Source organism: Mustela erminea, chromosome 7 (assembly GCF_009829155.1).
Source record: "Mustela erminea isolate mMusErm1 chromosome 7, mMusErm1.Pri, whole genome shotgun sequence".
In the NCBI taxonomy this organism is placed as follows: Eukaryota; Metazoa; Chordata; class Mammalia; order Carnivora; family Mustelidae; genus Mustela; species Mustela erminea.
Window position 1 is genome coordinate 115,868,252 of NC_045620.1, and position 26,874 is coordinate 115,895,125.

The 26,874-nt window shown below is 35.4% G+C and overlaps 1 protein-coding gene across 10 annotated transcripts in view; it reads right to left on the bottom strand.

The window, feature by feature from the left end:
* Window positions 1-26,874, bottom strand: part of BIRC6 (baculoviral IAP repeat containing 6) — a 227,322-nt gene that overhangs the window by 156,334 nt on the left and 44,114 nt on the right. For all 10 annotated transcript variants that reach the window (XR_004287984.1, XM_032353008.1, XM_032353015.1 and 7 more), the window contains exons 5-11: window positions 25,696-25,807; window positions 23,244-23,326; window positions 19,528-19,750; window positions 19,289-19,449; window positions 14,443-14,501; window positions 7,802-9,196; window positions 2,366-2,515 (exon numbers count right to left, since the gene is read on the bottom strand). Coding sequence is in view for 9 of the 10 variants with exons in the window: in XM_032353008.1 (XP_032208899.1) it covers window positions 2,366-2,515; window positions 7,802-9,196; window positions 14,443-14,501; window positions 19,289-19,449; window positions 19,528-19,750; window positions 23,244-23,326; window positions 25,696-25,807 (2,183 nt within the window). In the remaining variant the exon portion in view is untranslated. The remainder of the gene's footprint in view (window positions 1-2,365; window positions 2,516-7,801; window positions 9,197-14,442; window positions 14,502-19,288; window positions 19,450-19,527; window positions 19,751-23,243; window positions 23,327-25,695; window positions 25,808-26,874) is intronic.

Consider the following 26,874-nt stretch of genomic DNA (forward strand, 5'->3'; position numbering starts at 1 on the left):
ATATTTTGTAGGCATACCAATATTAAAAGAATAACAATCTACTTTAGAGTGATTAGTTTTCTCTTAAAATGTGCTCACATCTATGAAATTTCTAACATTAGAAAAAGGCTGTTGTCCTTGTTCAAATAACAAAAATTATAACAAAAATTAGTTTTTTAGAAAGATTAAAATATGAAATCTGATAGGTTAAGAATATTTTCAAAGAAAATTTATACTAAGTTATATCAAATTAAAAGTATATTTCAAATCACATTCCTATTCTCAAAGCTTAGAGCTTTTTAAATCAGACTGAAACTGTTAAATATTGTTTGTAAACATGAACTGTATGTCAATATCCTTTCTTTATATTATTTACTTCCTTACAATCTAATTCATCTTTTCTCAATAGTATTTATGGACTATATCTGAAAATTCTTGGGGCTCCTGGGTGGCTCAGTCAGTTAGCTTCTGCCTTTGGCTCAGGTTGTGATCAAGGGGTCTTGGGATCAAGCCCAATGTCAGGCTCCCCATTTGGCAGGGAATAGGCTTCTCTCTCTCCCTGTGCTCCTCCCCTTGCTCATGTTCCCTCTGTCTCTCTCTCAAATAAATAAATTTTAAAAATCTTAACAAATAAATTTCTTTTCCATTATAACAGCAACCTATAAAATAAGAAACATCCAGTATATTAGCTTTTTAAACCAAACTATATAGTTAATCAAGACAATCAAGTCTTGACTTATTGTAGCATGAGACATGAGTCAGTTTATCTCCACCAGGGGGACAATCTTGCCTTCCAAGGGCTACCTGGAAGGAGGTAATTGTCTGTGCTACTGTAGTCTAGTAGACAGAAGCCAGAGATGCTGCTAATAAAGCCCAGGACAGTCTGCCCACAACACAGAATTATCAAGCCCAAAACAGCAATAATGATGCTGACGCTGAAAAATCCTGGCATGTAAGACAGCACAGATTATACTGTGACAGTCACTCAAGTTAGCATGTATTATACTAGTAATCATTAAAAAGGTTTGCCTCTGGTGCAAAGAAAAATGATCAAATACCTACATATGAAGTGTCCATAAACATCAAATACCAGCTTTACATATTATTTCTATTTGGAACACATCTGAGTTCAAACACACTTTGCATTACAGATTTATTAACCCTTTTTTTTTTTTTTAAAGATTTTATTTATTTATCTGACAGAGAGACAGAGATCACAAGAAGGCAGAGAGGCAGCCAGAGAAAGAAGAAGGGAAGCAGGCTCCCCACGAGGATCCCTGGGACCATGACCTCAGCCGAAGGCAAAGGCTTTAACCCACTGAGCCACCCAGGTGCCTCTGGATTTATTAACCTTTTAATTGCTAGATTTAGGTAACAAAATGAATTAAGGACTAAGTAAAACATAAGAGCACTGTGGAAGCACAAAAGGACTACAGTCATAAAGCGCAGGGAAAGAGAGCTGAGGGTAACATGTAAAGAGCATGAGATGGGATTGTACACTCAAGAAATCATGCAAAGTTTATTGTAACAAACACTGAAAAGAAAACTAGAGTTATTTCATAAAAGTCCAAGATTTAGGAGGAGTAATATGTTAACGACTACTTCTTCTGAAAAAGTAGTTATGGAGGGCACTACAGAAACACAGAGAAGAGGCAAAAACAACATACAAAAACAAACCTAACTAACGATGCACAATGGGGCAATGAGTATCTGAATATATTACCCCAGGGAGAGAATATTTTTCCAGCTTTTCAATTCCAGTAGTAGAATTAGTAGTAACAGCCACTGCACTGACCTTATATTTATTTAGTCAATTACCCTCTTTTTCTTTTTTTAAAATATTCTATTTATTTATTTGACAGAGAGACAGCGAGAGAAGGAACAAAGGCAGGGGATACTGAGAGAGGGAGAAGCAGGCCTCCCACAGAGCAGGGAACCCAATGCAGAGCTCGATCCCAGGGCCCCGGAACCACGACCTGACCGGAAAGCAAATGGCCAACAACTGAGCCACCCAGGCGCCCCTCAGTTACCCTATTTCATGTTTTTTCTCTAACTAGACTAAAAGCCCATTAATGGTCAAAATAATGTTTCATCTCTCAGGTAACATCACCAATACTGGCCAACCTACCATAGGTCAAAAAAACATTTTTTATTTTAACTGTTCACAACAATTTGCGACTACTGAAAAAAAAATGATAAATAATAAATAAAAACAAGCCTAGCAACAGAATGGCAACAAAGAAATGATCTCCCTCAACAAAGTAACCAAGAGTTGATTGTAAAAACTGAAAGAATGTTTAAGACTATTTAAGAAAGACTCAGAAAGCTTTAAATATCACAAGAATTTCCATTTTTAAGATTTCATTTAAAAAAGTTAGTATCATACCTGAAATGCCAGGACTTGAAGGATTTGATAAAGGTTTGGAACCTTCTGAAGATGGTTCTATTCCTTTAGAAAGAGATCCATCCACTAGTATATCAGCTTCATCAATATCATCACAAGTTCCTCCAATTTGGAGAAAATGAAGCTCACCACCTACGGTGTAGTAAAATTTTATCAACATAGGTACACGGCATATGGATAAACATAGAAACACATATTACTTAAGTTAAGAAACTCATTTATTTTAATATCACTCAACAGGCAGATAAACAGTGCTGCCAAAGTGACATTATCTTCCAGAATTAAGAAATTAAATTGACAATGTATTACAAACTGAAAATTAAATTTAAAAAATGGCAAATACAGAAACATATGTGAAAACAGTTATTGACCTAGTACTAACTATGTGTAAGACACTATTTTAAATGCTTAAATTAATTCATTTAGTCTTCACAAAAACCTCTGAGGTAAGGACTATCATTGTGGCCACTTTACAGATGAGGAAACTGATGCACTAGCTAAATATCTCAGCAGTAACAAAAATGAACACAGATTCTTAATTTTTTGACGCATTCACAATTAAACTGAAATTCTGTTTTTTTTTTAATTTCTCAGAAAAAAATGAAAGCAAAGTTAGCAAATATTTAAGATAAAAATCAATCGATAAAAGAATATTCTAAAAAAAGTATTTGGAGATTCACAATATGACAGAATAAGGAAGATGACAACTCCTCTTCCTGAAAAGCAACTATAAAGCCAGACAGAATGGTCATTCAACTAGGGTGGGGCAAGCAATGAAAACCAGCAGAAGGGATGCTACTGCCAGAGGGGGCCCAACGGATTTGGACAGCCATCAGCTGAAAGGGCTCAGAGGCAACAAAAATGAAGTGCATCCTAAAGACATGACTCTGACATTAATACAAAGTTAAAAGAAGTGAAAGAAACATAAGGGGTTTGGTAAGCTCTCCACATAATCCACAATGATCAGAAGTTGTGCATATGTATTACAAAACCAGATGGGGCCCAAGCCATCCACACATTCCCAGTCAACTAAGCCTCATGCATATGCAGAAGAGTTGTAAGAGGGCATGACAGAAAATAAAAATAAAGCAAATAAAAGCCAGGACACACCTGAATACAGCCTTTCTGGTGAAGTTACTTGGGCATAATCACTTATCAAAATCTTTGGCTGAATATTAAGCTAAGTGGACACAGAGGCAACAAATAAGAAACAAGTTTAAAAATTAAAACCTGGGGGGGGGGGGGTGACTGGAGACATCAGTGACTGTACACTGCAAAATAAACAGATTTCACAGATATAGTCCTGAGGGGTTACCAAACAAACAAAGCAACAACAATCTCCAAAGAGGGGAAATCAGAATTCAGAATTCTGCAATATTATTTAAAATGTCCAGTATTAAATTAAAAATTATAAGACATCTGAAGAAAGACTGACCCATGCTTAAGGAAAACAAAATCACTGAGCAGTATCTCTGAGTTCCCAGGATTTAGGTTTGGCAGACAAGAACTTCAAAGAAGTTACTGTATTTTTATAGAATAAAAGGAAATCAGGTATGGAGAATTAAAAGAACAAATGGTGGAAATGACTCAACAAGTAAAGAATTTCAACCAAAAACCAAATTATTTTAAAGAACAAAGGGAAATTCTGGAGTTGAAACATAAAATAGCTAAAAGGAAAGTTCATTATATAGGTTCAAAGTAGATTTGAGACGGCAGTAGAAGGAATCAGTAAATAAAAATAGAGCATAAGAAATTAACCAATCTAAAGAAAAGATAAAGATCTTTTCAAATGAAAAGCATCTCAGAGACCTATGGGACAGATCAAGTATAACAACATACATGTAATGGGAATTCCAGAAAGAGAGAGCAGAAAAGGCAAAGGAAAAAAACTGATGAAATAATGGACAAGAACTTTCCAAATCTGAAGAAAAACATTACACCGCAAATTCAATCAATTCAATAAAACTCAAGTAGGATATATACAATAAGATTCAAAGGTACATATGCTATTTGAAAGTTAGTAAGAAAATCTCAAATGCAACAAGTTAAAAATGACTCATCAGATCTAATAACCATGATATATATTAAGAGCAGACTTACCAGAAACAACGAGGCCAAAGGAAACTGAATGAGATGTGAAGAGACAGTCAACTAATAATTCTATACACAGTATTATTCTTCAAAAATGAAAGTGAAATAGAGATGTTTCAGGATAAACAGCATCTTTTACTAGGAGATCTGCCTTGTAATAAGTACTAAAGAAAGGCCTTCAAGATGAAAGAAAGCACTACCAAATTCTCTCTCTCTCTCTCACACACACACACATACACACACACATATACACAATACCAGAAATGAGTACTTAGGTGATGAAATGAGTAAAGTACATGGACATAATATATATATATATATATATATTTATCTCATTTCTTTGTAAACTTTTTTAAAAGACAAAGATTGTATAAAATAACTCTTTTTGGTTGGGTTTATAACTTATCTAAATGCAACATCTAAGACAATGGTAGCACAAAGGACCAGGAGAAAAAAGATTAGAGCAAAGTATATTTTACTAGTAAATTAGTATCATTCTAAAGTAGTCTGTGACAGATTAGATCACTAAGAACAGAACTCCAAAAAACATATTAAATATATATATATATATATATCTACCAACAAAGGCTCCAGTAATGTCACACCAAATGGCAGAGTAGGAAGTTCTAGGTAGGAAGCTCTAGAGGTTAGCTACTGAACTAGAAAGTGACTGATAATCAACTATTTCAGAACTCTGGAACCTAACAAGAAACAGTAACCAGAGGATGCTTGATAAAGGGAAAGGCTACTGATATTTCATGAAAGTGGCCTGTAGGAAGCAGCTGCCATCCCCCATTCCTCAGCCCTGAGCCAGCTGTGGGGAAAGTGGCCCATATTTCTGGAGCTGCTGGCTGGTGGCACAGTGGCCGGAAGGGACCTTATTTCCTTGTTTCACATCTAGGGATATATGTATGTGTATGTATATTCTATTTCCAAACTTGCATCAAATCTACCTTTAGTATATTGTTAATACCATTTGAAATTAACATTTATTATAGATTTTTATCAAAATGCTCAATGATTCTCCATGAGAAAAGGATTTTATCCTATTTGAATACATTCTTAAAACACATGGAAATGTCATGTCCTTTTGGGTCAGAATCTATAATCCTTTTTTAAAAATTTTACAACTGGGGCACCTGGGTGGCTCAGTGGATTAAAGCCTCCACCTTTGGCTTGGGTCATGATCCCAGGGTCCTAGCCCCGCGTCTGGGGCTTTCCGCTCAGCAGCGAGCCTGCTTCCTCCTCTCTCTCTGGCTGCCTCTCTGCCTGCCTGCCTACTTGTGATCTCTGTCAAATAAATAAAAATAAGATCTTAAAAAAAAATTTTTTTTACAACTACTTTTACGGACTGTCAAATACACATGATATAACATCAACTTTTCTTCCCTCTTTTTAGTTACTAATCTCATCTTTTCAAATCGATCTTGATTAGTCAATCCTTGAAGAACTAGGGGATAATTTTCAAAGTGCTTAACTTCCCAGGCTTTTTCTTGTCCTTTGATCCATCTGGATAAATTCCCTATCTAGGAAAAGTTCCCAGAACTTTTCTTCTGTTGTCCAAACTCCAAGAAGACATTAACCTATTTAAATACTACTTCTCTATCTCACAAAAGCATCTCTCATCAAACAATTAAAACCATTAACCCCTGACTATACTTCTGGAAAACACTGGTATCTTACACAAATGTACCCTGGGGCTAGGTCACTCAGGTTCCAAATCTACCACCACTCTGGATGGCCTATGGCATATTAAACTGCTTTCATTTTTTAAATTTTTCACATTAAAACATTCTTTAAAACTCAATGTATCACTCTTCTTTTTTCTTTTTCTAAGTGGGTTCCATTACTTTTTTTTTTTAAGTGGGCTCCAAACCCAGCATGGGCTTGAACTCATGACCCTGAAATCAAGACCAGAGCTAAGACCAGAGGCTTAACCAACTGAACCACCCAGGTACCCCCAAGTCTTATGCTTTTGTTACATTCTGGCAGTATAATTTACGCACCCTGACTACAGATGCCCAGGTATGAATACTGACTCTGCCATTCATTAGCTCTGTGACTTAGGCAAGTTACTTAACCTCTCCTTCCCTCAGTTTCCTTATCTGTAAAACGAACACAGTAATAGTATACACCGCATAAAGTTAGCATGATGACTAAACGAACGATGAGAACTGAAGCTCTCACAACAGTGAACAGGCACATACATGATCGAAAACTTCAAAATCATCCTTCACACCACATAGTATTTTAATGGTTTTTCTAAACTTTATCAACTCTAAATCAAAGTTTAATTAGCCTGAAGTTATTCTGCATTGCTCATTTTTAAATTTTAATTTAATTAATTTTAAATTAATTTTAAATTTGGGTTTTGGTGTTATTTGAAGATGTTTCTTCCCCTAATTTCACTAGATGTATTCCAAAGAAGGCCATCTGAACCACTACATTCACCACTACCCTTCCTGGCCAAACTTGCAATTTTAAAATGAGGAAAAACACGGGTTAATTCCTCCCAAGAACCACAAATGAGATGTATGACTCTCCTCACACCCAGTTCTTCTCACCAGTGGCTATAGTTACCTGGTCTTCAAATATCTCCCGGCCCTAAACTCCTACTAAACTATCAATAAGACTATTCATTTTGCCTGACACTGTCAGTAATCCTTTTCAAAAACGGCTTTATTTTTCCAACTTAAAATATATAATAAGAAAAGTAGAGGAAAAAAATGCACACCATGTATTACTCTGTATGGGGCCTCAGATGCTGCAAAGATGACTCAACCATTAACCAAAGGTCAAGAGTAAATCAACAAAAAATTTTATTTGGTAAAACTAGTAATCATTCGCTAAATAATTTTCTTTCAGGAGGAAGTAATGATCAGTATATATATTCTGTGCCCAAAATGTTACATACATGATTTCATTTCATTCTAAGAAGCCTGGAAACAGGCCTTCTTATCCTCGTCTATAAATAAACAAAGGTTTACTGAGTTTAAAGTAACTTGCCCAAGGCCACAACTTTGAGCAGATGCAGAGTCAGGACTCACAGAAACAACAGCAGGTTATTTTCTTGAGGTTAAAGCAGAGAAGATACTTTCTGAGAGACTTATTAACTTATTTACAATTAGAATCCTTACCTAGGGCAGTAGAAAAAAGTTTTAAAAAGTTAAAACAGTAGAAAGATTTACCGCTTCATTATAAAAAAAATAAATAAATTTCTCTCCATCTATATGGATCTAAAATTCATACTAGATATGCATATAAATGAATGCCATATACACTGATTTTATAAGATTTGTAGGAGACCCAAACAAACCAACAGCTTACCTTTGGTGCATGCGCATAGCCTGTCTGTGCCCGAGCAGTAAATGACAGAAACAAATGTGTCCTGTTCCTCAGTGCCCTCCTTTTTGGGAGGTTCCACTTTGGCCAAAATTTCAAAGTTTGAAAGATCTAATATTTTTACATATCCTCCCTGAGTGGTTATTACCAGGTGTCCAAGAGTAGAAATATCAGCCTTTTTTTCTCTTTCAATGCCATTCTTTGAGGTTAACTGCATTTCCTCAACAGGCTCCTCACAGTCATCTTCCCGATTATCCAATATATCCGGTGGAAGCAAAATGAGCGAGGTAATTGTGTCCTGGGGGTCTTTGATATGTTGGATTTTTATTGGCTCCTCTTCTAAAGTCACTATCCGAGTGGCATAATTCATTTTATAAAGTATTAAATATCCACCACTAACATTCCTCTGCTCAGGCTGAATTATCAAAGGAGTTTGTACATCTGCTGGTGATTCATGTTGGATTACACTAATATTCGCACCATTCACTACTGCAAGATTTGATTCCAGCTCACCTTTCCGTCTATTACATAGTGCAGAGTTTAATTTATTTAAATTATTCAAGGCCTCTACTTGATTTATTGCACTCAAGGATTCAACAGGGCATGTCCGCAGTCCTACCAACAAATGAATTCCATCAGCACAAGGAGTTAGGGAGTCTATACAAAGATTCTCCTCCTCTGCAAACTTTGGCAGCCTTAAGCACTGAACCAAAGTCCCAGGCTTGGGAAACACAGAGTTCCACTTCTCAGAATCTGGAGAGGTAAGGTTGGCCGCTGCGTCTGCAAATTGCTGAATGTAAGTCACAGGAGGATCTTGCAACAACAACTGCTCCTGACTGTCCAGCTCCATTTCAATGATCTGGGGAACTGTGAAACCATCATCATGCAAACTTTTGCTCATTATATTGTTCATCTGTGAAAATATTTTTCCTGCTTTCTCATCAGATTCCTTGATGCTATAAAGAAGCAAAATAGGTAAAGTCCTCCTAACCAGAGGAGAATTTAACTCTGAGTTAGTGCAGGATTCATTGTCAGTTGACCCTTGCTCTGATATACTTTCACCCTGAGTTCTGCTTAAACCATCCAGTGACCTGTGAGAATTACTACTAATGGGTGAGGTAGCGGGAGATTTATATGTTAATAAACCTCCTGCTAATAAACATGGAAAGGGAATGTTGTGTTGTTCCTGGTGCTTTTCCTTTGTCTTTTCACTCTTAGAGTTTGTTAAGCAAGGATTTGCCCCAAGTTCTTCAAGATCCTTAACAGTATCTTCAAGGACATTTGCCACAATCTCCCACTGAAGTTTCTCAGGCTGCTGCAGAATGCTGAGTGCTGTTATATCAAGGCTCACTTCCATGGCTTCCTTCTGGGACGTATGCCCTTTGAAAAGGAACAATATTCATCAGAATTGGCCTCGAGACTGGCAAGTCACAAATCTTTAGCATAATGCTTTCGTTAATTTTCTTTTCTTACTCATCCAATCAGTTAGTGCATTATAATTACATCAGTGGAAGAATTTAAAGTATTTTAAAGGGAAGTTAATGAAATCTAAGATAAATCTACTCAGAAAAACCACTGAGGTATTCAAGAGAGTCAAAATCATTTTCGTTTCAGAATATATTCTCTTGGAACTTTATGAGCAACATACCCCCACCCCTTTAAATTTATGAGAAGGATTAAAGAATGAAGACATTATTAGTATAAAATAACAGGATTTCTGTCCTTCCATTCTAAACCAAAACACTCAATACCATTAAAACTGTCACGCACTTTATTGAATATCCATGAAACATGATTCTAGTGTCAGTTCCCTACCTCATACCATTTAGAAGTAGTCATAGCGTGCTCTCCTCTCTCCTACCCCACCTTACTAATTATCAGTTGATTATCATAGTACACAATGTAATCTTAACCTCAGCTTAGAAAAAAATTATAACCAGGAAGGAAAAATTCCCCAAATTTGCCATTTTAAAGTGAAGCACAAAGTGTCTTCTGCATTACCTGCTAATTTATAGCTCATTTAAAGTGAACTACATTACCCCTTAATGAGCTTCTCTCCATTGTGTGCTGTCCCCTTACAAAGAGTACAGAAGTAATTTCTCAGTCTCAATGCTTGAAACATGCTATGTCTGTCTACACAAAACCCTGCACCAGATGTCACTCAACCCCTAAGCCAAGTACAATCTCTTGATATTGAACTGAAAGTCTGAACCGCTTTGTGTCTTTCTCAGTAGCAATAAATCCTATCAGTCAGCAACAACATTATTAGCAACAATAATGTCTACGTATTTCTTATGGAAAAAAAAAAAAGAACATTGGAATTGGCTTTATGGTTTAGGTAAGAAAAATATAGAAGAGTAAAGGAAATAAATATAACTCGACAACTGCATAAAAGTGTGAAAGGTGCCCAAGTAACATAAAACTGAGATTCATGGAACGTCATATATGTAACATGTACTGAAAGTTCTAGTCCCACCATTTCTGCTAACTATTTCATTAACTATTTCTGTAAAATGCTCACTGACAGCCTTATTAGAATTTCCCATTTTTTGAGGATAATCTTCTCACTTGATATAATGTTGCTATTATGACCTAAAACTGAAATCATTTCTAGTTAAATGGAAGAAAACTGTAACTATAAGCTCAACAGTTTAATCATTTAATGAAGCTGTTCATTTATGCAACCACTCATCTGGCTACATTCACATGCAGTCTGTCTGTGCTGCCATGCAAGTTACATATATTAACTCTACAATTTAGAATCGAAATTAAAAGTTGACAATAAGATTTCGATAGCATGTAGTACACTGTAATAAATCTTGAGGATGCTCAACTGTTTACTGGACTAAACTGAAACTTCTATAAATGACTTTTTAATGATTTTTTTAAAGTTATGGTCAGAAATTGCCAGGAAAAAGCTATTTTAGTTTATTCATACAGAGAGAGAGAGAGATAAAAACAAAATAACCATAAATTACATATATTAACACACATTTAAGAAATGTTCAAAGTAAATAGCACAGAAAGTGGGACTATTCATTAAGAAGGGCAGCATGACAAGTAGCATTATTCCTCTGCTTCTTCCCAAACATTTAAGTAGTATCTAAGAAACAGCCCATCAAAAAAAAAAAAAAAAAAAAAAAGAAACAGCCCATGCTGTACATTCTACTTCAGACGACTGACAAAGCACAATGAAAACTGTCAAATACTGCAGTAAGAAATCTGTTATCTCAAAATTTCTCAAACCTACTGGACTACAAAACAAGTTTTTACATAATACAGCTACATACGGACTGCAATACAGTATTCCCCAGGTAATCATTTTGGGAAATCCTTCTCTCCTCTGCTTACGTAGGTAGTGTCAGCCAATAGTTCTCTCAGGCAAACTTTCTGAGGTAAGCAAATAGGTTTTTGTTTTTGTTTTTGTTTTTAAAGATTTTTTTATTTTATTTATTTGAGAGAGGATGAGTGAGAGAGAGCATGAGAGAGGAGAAGATCAGAAGGAGAAGCCAACCCCCCAAGGAGCCGGGAGCCCGATGCGGGACTTGATCCCAGAAGTGCGGGATCACGACCTGAGCCAAAGGCAGTCGCTTAACCAAGTGAACCACCCAGGCACCCGCAAATAGGTTTTAACTAAGCACTTTTCGAAAACTAAGAATTTCTATTTGAACCCTCCTTCTCTCTCCTGCCATTCTTCCCACTCTTCACAAGAAGCAAATGAATCCTTAATTCAGTTATCTGACCCCAAAACCAATCTTCTCTCTCTGACATCATTTCTTTTCTTTCTTTTTCTGTTTTTTTTTTTTTTAAAGATTCTATTTATTTATTTACTTATTGGACAGAGAGAAAGTGAGTGAGAGAGGAAACACAAGCACGGGGAGTGGGAGAGGGTGAAGCAGGCTTCCCACCGAACAGGGAGCCCGACGTGTGGCTCGATCCCAAAATCCTGGGTTCATGACCCAAGCCAAAGGCAGACACCCAACGACTGAGCCACGCAGGCGCCCCTAGAAACTTTCAAAAGTCATAAAGTTTAAATGAAAAACAAATAAAAATCTCTTAGTTAAGAAATAAATTCCCTAATTCTTCAGACTGTGTCATTCACTTTGATGGGAATCACCTAGAGTTGGTAAATGTAAATTCTGAAATAGCATCTATGACTTATTTTAGATGCTTCAGGAAAGGAACACATCTCCCATTCATATCATGAGCCTCCATAAACTCGCCAATAAACTACCAATATAACAGAATTAACTTAGAAGATACAGTAGTCCCCCATTTTATAGGCAGGGATACGTTCCAAGAACCCCAGTGGACACTGAATAGCACGAAGTACAAAACTCTGTATGTACTATGCTTTATCTGTATACATATATGTGATAAAGTTTAATTTACAAATTAGGCAAAATAAGGATTAACAGCAATATCTAATAATAAAACAGAATAATTCTAATAATCTACTGTAAAGAAGTATAAAAGTTATGTCAGGGCGCCTGGGTGGCTCAGTGGGTTAAAGCCTCTGCATTCGGCTCAGGTCATGATCCCAGGGTCCTGGGATTGAGCCCCCGCATCACGCTCCTCTGCTCAGCAGGGAGCCTGCTTCTCTGTCTCTCTGTGCCTGCCTCTCTGCCTACTTGTGATCTCTGTCAAATAAATAAATAAAAATCTTAAAAAAAAAAAAAAAGTTATGTCAATGCGTTTCCTCTCCCAAAATATCTTACTATACTGTACTCACTCTTCTTGTGATGATGTGAGATAAAAAGCCTACGTGATGAGATGGAGCGGGATAAATGACACAGGCATCGTGTTCTAGCACTATGCTACTACGGACCTTCTGACCATACCATGCCAGAAGGAAAGTTATCTGCTCAGTGCCAAGAGTTGACCAAAGGTAACCGAAAAATTGTGGAAAGTGAAACTGCAAGTAAGGTAGACTACTATACGTATTTTACTACAAATGAATGAACTACTTTTAAGTCCTAAAAGGAGGGAATTAACAATTTTTAATCAGAAGATTTTTTTCTTTCTATACCTACCTTTTAATACTACATAAGGACAAAAGCCCCAACCCTAAATGAGATATCACAGAAAAGCCAACAACAATACATCGTGACTTTCTAGATACTGGGAAGTGAGATAAATAGGACTATATTATCTAAAGGAAGTGAAAAATCAACTAAGCATAGATGAAAAACATAAAAGAAGAAAAGGGATAAAGAAACAGACCAAAGATAGATACTATAATTACAAAAATACCTACTGAGATCATTGGACCCAGAGAAAAGAGCAAAGCTACAGCATACAAAGGAAAGGTTATGGTTAGAATCAAAAACTTTAAGAACAGCATAAAGGAACACTTAGTTCAAACACTTCACTTTACAGAGGAAAAACTGAGGCCCAGAGAGTTTAAATGACTTGACAAGATCAAAGAGTGAATAAGCAGAAGAATTCAAACTCTAACAGGTCTTCAAATAACCTGTGGCCAGTTTATTATTCTTTCCCAGACTAAGAAAATGCAATTGTGCCCTTATCCGTTTTTGCAAAAAGACAACAAAATGGGAAAAGCATTATTTTACTCAGACTAATTTTTTTAATGAGTCTGTTCTTTAATTTTTCTAGAGCTAATTATATATTTATAAATTATTCATATTTTCCTACTTTAAAATTCTTTTCATTGTTAAAAATACTTCAAAATACCACTAAGGTTTGACCCCGGATCAGTCTAGTGTTGTCTGGGGGCTTTAAAAAAAATTTCATGACAATTTAGAATTTAGAGAGCGCTTGCTATTCTATACTCAATTCAATTTTTGACAACTGTACTATACAAAGATGTGTCTCTTCCCCCAGAGATTTAACAAGTTATGTATGTTCTCAGTTCCTGAGATAGGACATTACAGAACAGTCACAATTTAATAAAAGTCACTTTTTAAAAAATACTGGCTACTTCCCAGGTACTATGCTTTACATATTTTTATCCTAATCAGTTGCCAAAACTCTAATTAACAGATGTTAACATACCTCTTTTATGTATTGGGAAAAGTATTCAGCCTATAATAAATGACAAGAATTTGAATTCTGATATGGAAAAACTATTCTGAAATGTACTATTAGCCTTGCCTATTATATAACTACATTAAAATTTGAAGCACACGCTTTCACCTTAATATTTCATAAGACAATGAGTAAGGCAGCACTTACTTGATGCCTTAATGTCTATGATTTTATACTTTAAAATTTATTCTCTCTTTCCCCATTTTATTTTGGGAATAAAGAACCTTAATTTCAATATTACTTTTATTTAACAACACAATAAATTATACAAATAAACTAACACATTCTAAAGAGCTTAATGTCTATTCCTTGACATCTGTGACAAAAATTTAGTAAAACTGTCATTTTAACTTGTTTGGCTCAAATACGTACCATTTAAAATTTAAGTATGGGACTCTACGTATACTAATTCAGGATCTCTAAAGTTTAACATTTGAGTTTTCTCAATGAGTGTATATCAATGAAAATGTAGAGTCTGCATTAACTAAGAAATTTAGAATTAAGTAATATTTAGCTCTTCCTATGACTATATAAATGCAAGGATTTAAACAATAGATAATCTGACATTTTTAACATACCTGTCACAGAATCTGATCTGGAATGCTCTTCACTGTCTGAATCCTCCAGTAAATCATCACTTAAAGACAAAGTAAAAAATAATTTGAATTTCAAAAAAAGGTAAACATATTATGAGACAAAGAACAAAGTTGCAACAACCAATGCTCTGCATCCCAAATGTAAGTATCATACAAAACTATTAAAACTCACTTAAATGATATGTAAGTAGTCTGAGATCATAACTGATTAACAATGCTGGTACTGGATTACCTTAAAATCATGAAATAAGTGAAACAGAATGTGGAAACTTCTAAGAATCTGTAATAAAATTTGTAGGGATTTGAAGACTGTTAAGGTATGACTGGGAACAGTCGGTTAAATAAACAGATAAAAGAGTGAGGCAGCTAATAAAATCAAGTACAAGCTTCAGGTAGTAAAGTTTTAATAATTACTGTATTACTGAATTCTGGAAAGTTGTCCTAAAACCAAATAAAAGAGCTACATAAGTGTGTGTTTATGTTCACGTACTCTTTCTCACACAACACATACACAGACACCCACATGCATTTCATTTTTATTTTGTGTTTGCTTTCCTTGTTTTGGAAGGGGTAATAACAACTCCCTAAACAAGCAGGGAAACTAATATAACTCAGTAGTTAGGGTTTAAGAAGAGAGGAGGTCCCTCATTTACTCTCTACTCGGATAGTTAAGACATTGCCAGCCTCTTTGCATCCATCTTTATCCTTACTCTCATCTGTTAGCAAACAAGAAAATAATTTAATAGAAGATCGCTCTAGTACAGTATGAGACTGTCTGTACTCTAACAAACAGCACTTCTATGGCAGTTCTAAAATTCTGATGATCTCAAATAAAAAAAATTAAAAGTAGCATTTTGAAGGAAAGAAAATATTAGCTCTCTCTCTTTGAAACAATATATTTCACTTACAACTGAAATAACCAGGCACTACAGTAATTTTAAATGAAATACAAGTTAGTAATCTCTATTTAAAAAAAAAAGTTTGGGGGCGCCTGGGTGGCTCAGTGGGTTAAAGCCTCTGCCTTCAGCTCAGGTCATGGTCTCAGGGTGCTGGGATTGAGCCCCATATAGGACTCTCTGCTCAGCGGGGAGCTTGCTTCCCCCTCTCTCTTTTTGCCTGCCTCTCTGCCTACTTGTGATCTCTGTCAAATAAATAAATAAAATCTTTTTCAAAAAAGTTTGGGGCGCCTGGGTGGCTCAGTGGGTTAAGCCGCTGCCTTCGGCTCGGGTCATGATCTCGGGATCCTGGGATCGAGTCCCGCATCGGGCTCTCTGCTCAGCGGGGAGCCTGCTTCCCTCTCTCTCTCTCTCTGCCTGCCTCTCTGACTACTTGTGATTTCTCTCTGTCAAATAAATAAATAAAATCTTTAAAAAAAAAAAAAAAGTTTGAAATAAGGGGCAGGGAAAGGGACAGGGCTCAGTTAGACGCTTCTGACAATTTCTATGTTTTAAATATTTCAAGTGGAAGTAACTGTCCATAAAACAATTCTGTGCTATAATTTAAATAACGAAAAAATGTGTAAAAGTTCAAGATCAGCTGTTAATTAGCCTTAAGCTATTTAAATACTAATTGGCTGATTTCAGAGAATTAATAAGGAAAAACAAATAAATTGGAAAAATAAACCTCAGAGGAAATATAATCATTGTGAATTATCCAAAATAAAGAACTCCAAACTAAGACACAATAGTTTTCAAGTATGGAAGGGTTTTCACATTAAAAAAAAAGACAACCAAGTATTATACAGCTATCAGGAAAAAAGGTGAAATAAAGTAGTTGTATGTTTTACTTTATTTTTTATTTATTTTATTTTTATTTATTTATTTAAGTAGGCATCACACACACCCAAATGTAGAGCCCAAACGGGCTTGAACTCATGACCCTGAGATCAAAACCTGAGCTGAGATCAAGAGTTGGATACTTAAATGACTGAGCCACCCAGGTGCCCTAAGTAGTTGTATATTTTAAGAAGGTATTCAAGGTGTCTTGATATGAAATTACAAATAATGTTACAAAGCCTTGCCAGATAATCATCTTTAACTGGCAAAACAAAACAAAACAAAACAAACTCTTTCTAAAAGTTTTTCAAAATATAATCTTTTCTTTAAAATATTATGTGATAGGAAAATTCTCATACCATTACATAATAAAATCATATGAGTAAAATGGTTGAACTGTACACTGAGGGTAAATTTTATGATCTATATACCTTAATAAAATGAATATGGATTAAAACAAATAAATACATATTAAAAATTTTATATATATAAACGTTAACATAACTGGATGATGTGACTATGGGTTCTCTGTTTCGTCAAGTTACTTTTCCATATTGTCTGATTTTCCTATGTTAAGCATGCATTAGGTTTGTAACAGACACTGGATTCACTAAAGCCTTTTACATGTGCAAAACCTTTTGCAGAGTAACAAACATGCAAAATAAATAAGACATATGACTAAGTTTTAAACAGTTAGTTATGATTATCTATTTTTGAAAACTGAAGATACTAGTATCACATGGATACCTCAGCTTTGATATATCAATACTATATACACAACTTCAAAGTTAAATGCATGAAATTTTTACCAATTTAAAAAATATAACATACAAAATGAGACAAAAATGTTAATTCATTTAATTTAAACATGTTCTCAAATAAATAATCTTCCTTCCCAAATATTCTTCCCTGAATAAATTCAGAACAAAGACAAATGTTGCCTTTCCAGTAGAAATGGTCAAAAACAATCCAAAAGCAAACTATACAGCTAATTAAGCTTCTTGGCTAAGTTTTAACTTGTTCAATTAACATATTATTCTTTGAGCTAATGAAACTCACACAGTATATTTTAAAATAAATACACTGTATATTGTGCCACAAAATCAGTATTAGACTGGTTCTGTATATTTGATACCAATGCAACGGAAATCCTGCTACCTTTGGGGGAATGGAAAGCCAGAGAAGGAGGCTCAGTTTAGAGAGGAAGTTCCACCTCTACAGCTTCCTCCTAGCACCCCAACCTAAGAGTACTCTTTCTGTATGAATCACTTCACTTTCTCAGAAGAAAAGGGTCCTTCTACCCTAGAAAGACTACCTCTTAGAAGCACACAGAGATCTCTATCTCAACTCTAGCACATTACCCCAACATAGTGCCTGTCCACCCGAGATACTGGGTGTTTACTAAAAATGTACATTTTACCCAAGTGTGTGTGTGTGTGTAGACATATGTGTGTAATCTTAAAAAGTACGTCTTCATTCAATTTTTAATCCCCAAATTACAAAACTCCAAGACAAACGTTCTATTTAAAAACAGTGTTCAGGGGCCCCTGGATGGAGCAGTCTGTGAAGCACCAACTCTTGGTTTTGGCTCAGGTTGTGATCTCAGGGTGGGCTCTGCACTCAGCACACAGTCCACTTCCAATTCTCTCTACCTCTCCCTGTCCCATTTGTGCTCTCTCTCTAAAATAAGAAAGTAAATCTTCAAAAAAATAAATAAGTGTTCAGAAGCACATACCAATTTCATTATCTCCTATTAATTTTCCACTAACTTCTAAGAAAATCACAGAGCTCAAGCACACTTACTTTCTAGTCCTATTGACAAATGTGGTCAAAACTCAGAAACAGGCCACCTGCTTTTCCATCAAGCTGGGGATTTATTCATAGGATTTATAATAACTGAGAATAGTCACGAAGCTTTAATTCAGTCTGTTTCAGAGCTCAGCCACATTTACCTACCAATAATTTATATTTACCTACCCATAATTTATATGTATCATTACCAAGAAAGACTAGACAGAGGTAACCTTCCCAACTAATATACTGTGAATTTTCCATTAATTCCATTAATGAAACAATTTGCACTAATAAAGTTTTACATTAGTTCTTAACGAAAGTACATGTCACCAAACGGACTGTGAAGTAAAATACTGTTAAATCACTGACTGTGGTCTAACGTCTATCGCACATCATTAACATAAGAAGCCCCTGCAAGTGAAATGACAGATCACCTCAGCATCAGGACATCTGATCACAGTTATAGGCTCCATTTCACACTGCTACCTTCAGAATCTTAAAAGGGAGTGGCTTCTACTGCTTAAGACAAGTTGAGTGGTTTTTGGAACCCTTCATTCTGTCTGCTTGAGAATACTGCATATGTTGCTCCTATAATCCTAGCCCAGTTTAGAGTTAACAACTGTAGTGTCTTGGGAGATGAGTGGGTAAAGTAAAATAATACTTTGACTCTCCAGCCACCACAGAGATTAAATACAGCTACAGAAATCAAGACTGTCAGAAAAGCTGAATGGAAGAGAATCCAACACACAACAATTTTACCAAAATGTCTGTACAGCAATAATGATAATGCCTCAACTCTTGCCTGACTACTGATAAATTGATTTAAATAATCAGATCATCTTGCCTAGCCACAGGTTATTTCACTATTCATCAGCGCTTCTACAATTTGAGGTGCTAATGAAAACAAATGGAAACCAAAATCATTTGGTTCAACTGCCCTAGGAAAAGATTTGGAAGGTAAAATAACAAGTTTAATCCAAGGATTTTGTTTCATTGCTTAGACTTTATTCTTTAGTGCAGCAACTGTTTCCATTTGGCATAGACTGAGACAGAAAATAAAGTACATTTTACAGACAATGGCATTTCTGAATGAAAATTTTTGTCAAGAATCAGACAGCTCTTCCAGATTTTATAACTAAATGTTTGTTCTCTACTCTCTTGAACTAATAATTTTTTCTGCCCCCTTAATTAGAATTAAGAGAATATAAAATTCAAGAAAACACTAACTTTTATAAATGCCACTAAAAAAATTCACATACCTATCTCCTTCCAATTTTGGTATGTCTGAGCAGCTAGAGGAGTCTTCCAACCACGCCAAAGTTGGTCTCCTTGATTCAACTGCCGAGCTTGGTTCTCCCGACAGAATAAGCTGTTGTACAATTGCTGGGTCATATGCATTAATTTCAAACTTCAAGTGCACCTAAATGAATGACAAGCCTAAGTTTAAGACTGATTTTTTCCTCAATGACTAATCTGTTACTTCATAATTGAAACATACCTTCATAAGTTTGGAAACATCCCATATGCAGATCTTTCCTCGTTTTGTTGCAGCAGCTAGAAAATGAGGGCAGCTCCCCGAGCCAAAGCAAGCTATTCTGTCAGTTCCATCCGTACAGGGAAACTGTGCAGGACTTGTTGCGAGAGTGACGGACAACGGCACATTCTGTGTGTGCTCACCTTTCACAAACGGGCAGTTTGGAGAGTGTCTCTCGTGTTCAGACCTTTACATAGATGAAGGAAGGAAAAGTTTAGTGAACAACAAAGCTGTCAAGTCTGTGGCTTAAAACAGAACTCCAGATCATCTTTTCTTTTTTAATAAAACAACTGAAATATGCTTTATTAAAAAGACTCAAATGCCACATTATTCAGTCTTATCAAGATCACTCTAACATATCCAACCACTTACTGTAGCAGCAGATTTTATTCCCTTTAATGGATTACACATAAAATCAGTCTCTGACGAAACAGAATGTTATAGTATAATTTATACTATATTCACATATTGATTAAATTGTGTCAAGTCTGGTATTTTCTCACACATTTCAATTTAAAGTTCTCCATAAAGGTACAGCATGGTGACAAAAGGTAACAATATTCTATTATATATCTGAAATTTGAGAAGAGGATGTATCCTAAATTAGATCAACACAGGTACACACAAAAAATGGTACCTGTGTAGAGGTGATGGATATATTCATTAGCTTGATTGTGGCAGTCTTTTATATATACCAAAACATCAAGTTGTACATCTTAAATATATACAATTTTTACATGTCAAAGATACCTTTATATAGCTATTTTTAAAATTACATATAATTATATGCCTATCTATATTTATCAGCAGCCACAACTGTAAATGACATATAGTAAAAACTCAATAAATGTCACATCACAAAGAACGTTTTAGTAAAGATCTGAAAGCAAAAAGATCTACAGAGTAGATGACCTATGACCTATACTAAGAACAAGAAATACATCTTATACATGCACTACAGGATGAGACCAGATAAATAATTTCAAAGCAAAGTATCTTTCCAAAGAAACACAGAACGATAATATTCATTGACTATACATTATTTCTTTCACATAAATGCTTAATGAGCAAAAGGGTATGTTAAATTTGTTTACCTAGAAAATCCTAACATGTTCAAAAGAAATACAACACTAGGAATTCTCAAGACTGGTATAACGACTCTAAAAATATCAAATATTGAAAGCAGGATCAACTCTAACACTTAAAAATTATGCCTCCAACTTTGTGACTACTTTCTTTCTGGTTATTCTTTTTTTTTTTTAACTCTCACTAGCTGTAATTACAAGGCATTATCTGAAATGTCAGGATGCTGCTACCAAAAAAAGAATTTCCATGGCAAAGAAGGGAAAACTATACTTACAAAATATGCTATTTCTTAGGGCATGTATGTTTCTTTTTACAAGGTACCTACAACTTACCTATATCCAAATGTAAGCTCTGGACAATCTTGCAATATGCAAATGTCTTAAATAATTGTTTTTACAGGACATCCCCAAGCACATATTTTGACTAGATTCCCTCCCAACTAAATCCTAGGGTATTTTCCTCTTTCCACCCTTTTTTCTTCCCTGAGTTTTAACTTTTTAATTAAAATATTATTTACATGAGTGACACATAACTATATAAAATAAAGCTAAATGCACTCAATTATAATATCCAGTTCTAGTAATCTCTTTTCCCACCTCCAATAACCACTTTTATGAATTTAAGTGGTATACTTCTAAAATATTTTTGTAAGTTTTCATATACATGTACATAAAGATTTTTTCATTTTAAATGAAAGTACTACTGTATGAATCATCCTACAACAAACTTCCTGACACAATAACATAACTCAAAGTTATTGATGGTGAATAAAAGCAAACTACTGATTTTTTTCGTTGTTGGATAATAGATTATATGAGCATGCCACCTTTTATTTGACTATTCCATCCTGACAAACATTTAAGATGATCCCAGTTTTTCACTGCAGTTAACCATCCACTTTATGCCTCCTTGCATATAAAAGGAATTAATTCTCTCAGATAAATAAGTAGAAGAGGAATTGCCAGATAATAGGACATGCTCATTTTATTTTTTAAAAACTTCAATCTCCCTCCAACTAGCTCTATCAACTCCCGCCATAAAAATATGAGAGTCCCATTGTCTACCTGCAAGTGCTCCTTCCCTCGCCCTGTACAGATTCACAAGGTACCTAGGCTCAGCTTCCCAACTCTCTTCAATCCTATTCCCTCCTATCCATTTAGAACGATGTCCTCAAGCCCTCAAGCCCTCAGAGATGCTACCAATTGCTTAAATTTGAGGAATCCTGAATCCTAGGGCAAGAAGAGATAGAATCCTTGACTCCCTGACCATGTCAAAAAAGACAGGTTTTGGGGCGCCTGGGTGGCTCAGTGGGTTAAAGCCTCTGCCTTTGGCTCAGGTCATGGTCCCAGGGTCCTGGGATTGAGCCCCACATTGGGATCTCTGCTCAGCGGGGAGCATGCTTCCCCCTCTCTCTCTGCCTGCCTCTCTGCCTACTTGTGATCTCTGTCAAATAAATAAATAGAATCTTTTAAAAGAAAAGACAGGTTTGACAGCACAAGCTGAATATTTGAGTCAATTTCCTCCCCCCAAAATATTTATGAATAAAGTTACATTCTATAATGTCCTGGTAAAACTCTTCAGGGCTGGGTGAAATAACTAAGGATCAGTCCGAGAAACTAAAAAATACATATTAAAATGGTTTCTATATATATAAATAGTTTCTAGGGGAAAAGATTGAGTTCCAAACAGAACCTTAACCTACAATGAAAACTGCACATGTTCAACTCTTAGTCCACAGATAGATGCAACTTCCATTTTTCATACAGTAAACCCTACTGCAAGCTGGAATCTATATGTACACTCCGACAGGCTTTAGCTAGTTCACTCCATACATATCAGCTGATTAACATTCAGAAACCTCAAACTAATTTTACTACAAATCCTGGCTCCATCACTAATCAGCCATATGCCCTTTGGCAAATTTCATTTTCCTTATTTAGAATGGGATAATAATTTCTATCCCTCCTATAAAATGAAGATAGTAATACCTAAAATATGAGAATTAAACAAGTCAAAAATATATAAAGTGCTTAGGATGACACCTGGTACATAGCATTATATAAATATTTGCTCTTATTATTACTATTTCTATTTCTATTAATAAGGCCTCAGTTATTTTTTTAAAAATTAGGTTTCAATACATGATCTCTAATGTTAACCAAGTTCTAAACGTTCACCTATTAGAATTCAAAATCACCACCAACTCCCTAAAATTACTTCAAAGTTAAAAATGTAACTCATAAGGCCCTGCTCATGGATTCCCTACTGACAGGCTGCCAGCAACTGACCAAGATCACACTGCTGAAGTTAACCATGCTGTATCAACTTACTTATCAGAACCTTCTGGTTCGCGGCCTAATTCTATTCTATGGCACTTCTCCCATGTGGATTTTAGGAAGTCAAAGACCTTGGCTACTCTACACCAAGTGATGGGACAGAGCAAAGACAGTGTTATCTCGTTCTCTTACGACAACGGCAAAAATACAGATGGAAGAAGGCAAGAATATCATTCTATCTAGATGAAAAATGGAAAATTCAGAAGCTTACTTATAGGATGAATTTAGCCTATTATGTCCAGTAAAAGCAACACTCACCAAGGTTCATCAGTAGGCTCCCAGCAAACAAGACACACACTGCAAGTAAAGCACATGGCTCTGTCGTCTCCAGATGAGGCAGGCTGCAAATTCATGATGAAGACAGTTATGGTTAATAGTAAAATATCCTTTTAATAAAAACTTCTAAAAACGTTCATAATCTTGGGTAAAAAAGCACACTGAGGAAAAGACAATTAGCCTATACACTGATTCCAAAAATATAGTGAATGCCCAATTGTTTTAAAAATTTACTGCTTTACTTAAAAAAGTGTGTTTTATCAATAAATGAGCACTAAAACATGGAGGCACACACATACTCAGTCTCTAATCTTAGTATCTTCTAAATGTGTTACTGAAATGGTTGAAATAGAGTCTAATGTACTTCATTATTAAAAACTGAATCTCATACAACTGCACATGAAAGGCAAAATAAAAAGGAAAAGCAAAGTGAACCTAATTCATGTATTCTTTAGTTACACAAGACAAAATGTCATATATATAAAATAATACATCAAAATCTGAACTAAAATAGGGGCGCCTGGGTGGCTCAGTGGGTTGGGCCGCTGCCTTCGGCTCAGGTCATGATCCCAGGGTCCTGGGATCGAGCCCTGCATCGGGCTCTCTGCTCAGCAGGGAGCCTGCTTCCTCCTCTCTCTCTGCCTGCCTCTCTGCCTACTTGTGATCTCTGTCTGTCAAATAAATAAATAAATAAAATCTTTTAAAAAAAAAAATCTGAACTAAAATACAGTTCTGATGACAAACATTACTATTTTTGAGGACTCACTCGACTTAGCACCTACTATTCATATAGATGTAAATTCATTTACATTTTTTTAAATTAAGAATAATCAATCCCGGGGCACCTGGGTGGCTCAGTGGGTTAAAGCCTCTGCCTTCGGCTCAGGTCATGATCCCAGGGTCCTGGGATCGAGCCCCGCATCGGGCTCTCTGCTCGGCAGGAAGCCTGCTTCCCTCTCTCTCTCTCTATCTGCCTCTCTGCCTACTTGTGATCTCTGCCTGTCAAATAAAATTTAAAAAAATTTTTTTTAATTAAGTTGAAAAAAAAAAAGAATAATCAATCCCTAACACAGGCAGAAGATTCTAGAAAATCTTTGACTTGATCTCTTTGCAAGGATGGAATACAATAAACAAAAATTCAACAGAAAAAATACCAATGCATCACTTCACAGAGACTGTTTCAGGAAATGACACCAAACAACAATGAAGACAAATTATCAGGGAAAACGGTCCATATTCAAACTTCAAGTTACAAAAATAATTTCAGTAATTCTAGGATTAGTCAGCCTCCAAACTGATACATTTTTATTTTCTTTTTTAAAGATTTTATTTATTTATTTAACAAAGATCAAGAGTAAGCAAAGAGGTGGGGGGGGGGGAGGCTCCCTGCCGAGCAGAGAGCCCGATGCAGGGCTCGATCCGAGGACCCTGAGATCATGACCTGAGTTGAAGGCAGAGCCCACTGAGCCACCCAGGCACCCGCAAACTAATATATCTTTAAATGTAAATATGACAGACCATGAACAAAAGTCAAATATGTATGAATTTCTGATTTAATTTATTTAAGATATTCCAAATACTTCAAGACAACTAAGGAATAATCACTCTTCAGATTCTTTACAATAGTTACTTCAATATATTTCAAAGTTTAGTTGAATTCTAAAATTAAGTAAGCATGCTTTAAACTGACATGTAAGTATTAAATTGCTTAGATTCTTTAGCAGTGGTAAGCCATTCTACCCCACCCAGTTTAAGCCTCCTTTAATACATAATCCCCATCTGAAGTCAATTTTCTTAACTTTCCTCTACTTTAGCTCAGTGAACCTCTCTCTTAATGTCCCACTCTCATCTTTTTGTCACACGAATCCCTATACTGTACACTCTCCTCTTGTCCTACATAAATCTCTTTTCCTTGACTAATCATTCCCCTTTCTGTGCAATTTCTTAATCGGTTCTTCAACATATATATTCAGACTGCACTGTACCACCTGCAATGCTGATTCTACAGTTACACAGAAGTATGTGGGTAATTTATATCCCAACCAAAATTAGAGTTTCAGGAGTAACTGCAGTGTTACTTTTGTTGCATTATCCTCAGTATCTACTACTCTGTTATGAATGCAGAAATCAAGAAGTGAAAATAAACACACATCCAATGAGAACACTTTCCAAAAAGCAAATCTGAAGAATACTGCCTGGCTTCTGAAAGAGAATAGTTATGAAGCATTAACTCAGTTGTTAGTTACCTGTAACAAACTTTTTTTTCTCTTTATGCAAAGGTACAAGAATAAAACAAAACTCACACAAACGCATACACACAAGCACACATTGAGGTTGCATAAAGCAAGTTTTTTGAGAAAGTATTAAATGGTAATGATTTTACCGAAGATTACAAAAACATACTGAAAAAAAATGTTTTTTGAGTCTTTTTTACCTGATGATAAAATCCAGCTTGAGCCATGGGATCTGGCTGTGCCCATCGATAGCCTACATGAGGCCATGAGGTAAACGTCTCCCGTCTGTTGGCTTCACTATACATCAGCGATCTACAGTAAACATATTTTATGTAATTGAAGTTAGGTATCAAATTATAATGGCACTCCTACTTAACAATGAAGACAAATTTTACTAGATTATCAACAAAACCGGGGAATGGTCTAATGACTTAAGTTCAAATGTATATGTTAAACTAAAAACCGATCGCTTTTAGGAATTTCCCTTAAACACTATAGGAAAAAAGAAAACTATTGAAGGCTACAACTGATAATTTCCAGACATAGATTAAATTAACGAATGTTGCATAATTACCAAGCAGAGACCACAAAATCTGGAGACATAAAGACAGTCATAATGCTTTTATCATGTGCCAAGTCTGCATAAATGGATAAAACCACAACCAAAGGAACAGTGGTTTTATCTCAATCATGTTGAGAAAGTGTTTTCCAGTTGAATTTTAATTTTTTTTTAGTTTCTTAAGTAGAAAGCAGTTTTCTTTCTGTTCTTTCTCCAGAGAAATCCTTTTCCAGCAAAGCTGTACTCTCCAGGGAATTACCAGAAAAGAAAATCTTCATATATGTTCTCATATTAAAATATATTACCTCATTGAGAGTAAACGTATAACCTAACGTATTTTTTTAAAGAGTTGCTTTAAAAAAAATTTTTTTTTAATTTACTTTAAGTAAGCTCTGTGCCCAACACTGGGCTTGAATTCATGACACCAAGATCAAGAGTGACATGCTCTACCAACCGAGCCAGCCAGGCACTCAACCTAGAGCCTTAGTTCAAAGAATGATACCAAACTTAGAATAAGTCCAAATGCTTTCAAGAAAGAAAGGACTGTAAGCAAAGGTTACTCTTCCAAACACAAAAGTGCAAATGATAACAGGAAAGAAGAAAAGGAAAACAAAGTGGAAAAGGTCATCACAGTGAAACCAGAAAAATACATTTCTCTAAATTCTTCCCCAAATTAGCACATAATTTCCTATACTATTGCTAGTAAGCTTAGGTTTAACTCATAGTTGTGTTCTGGTTTGAAAAAAACAAAGTTGTTGGGTTAGAAAAGCCTTATCATTTACAGGCTATAGATGTCTTCAGGATTTGTGTCAGAAAACCA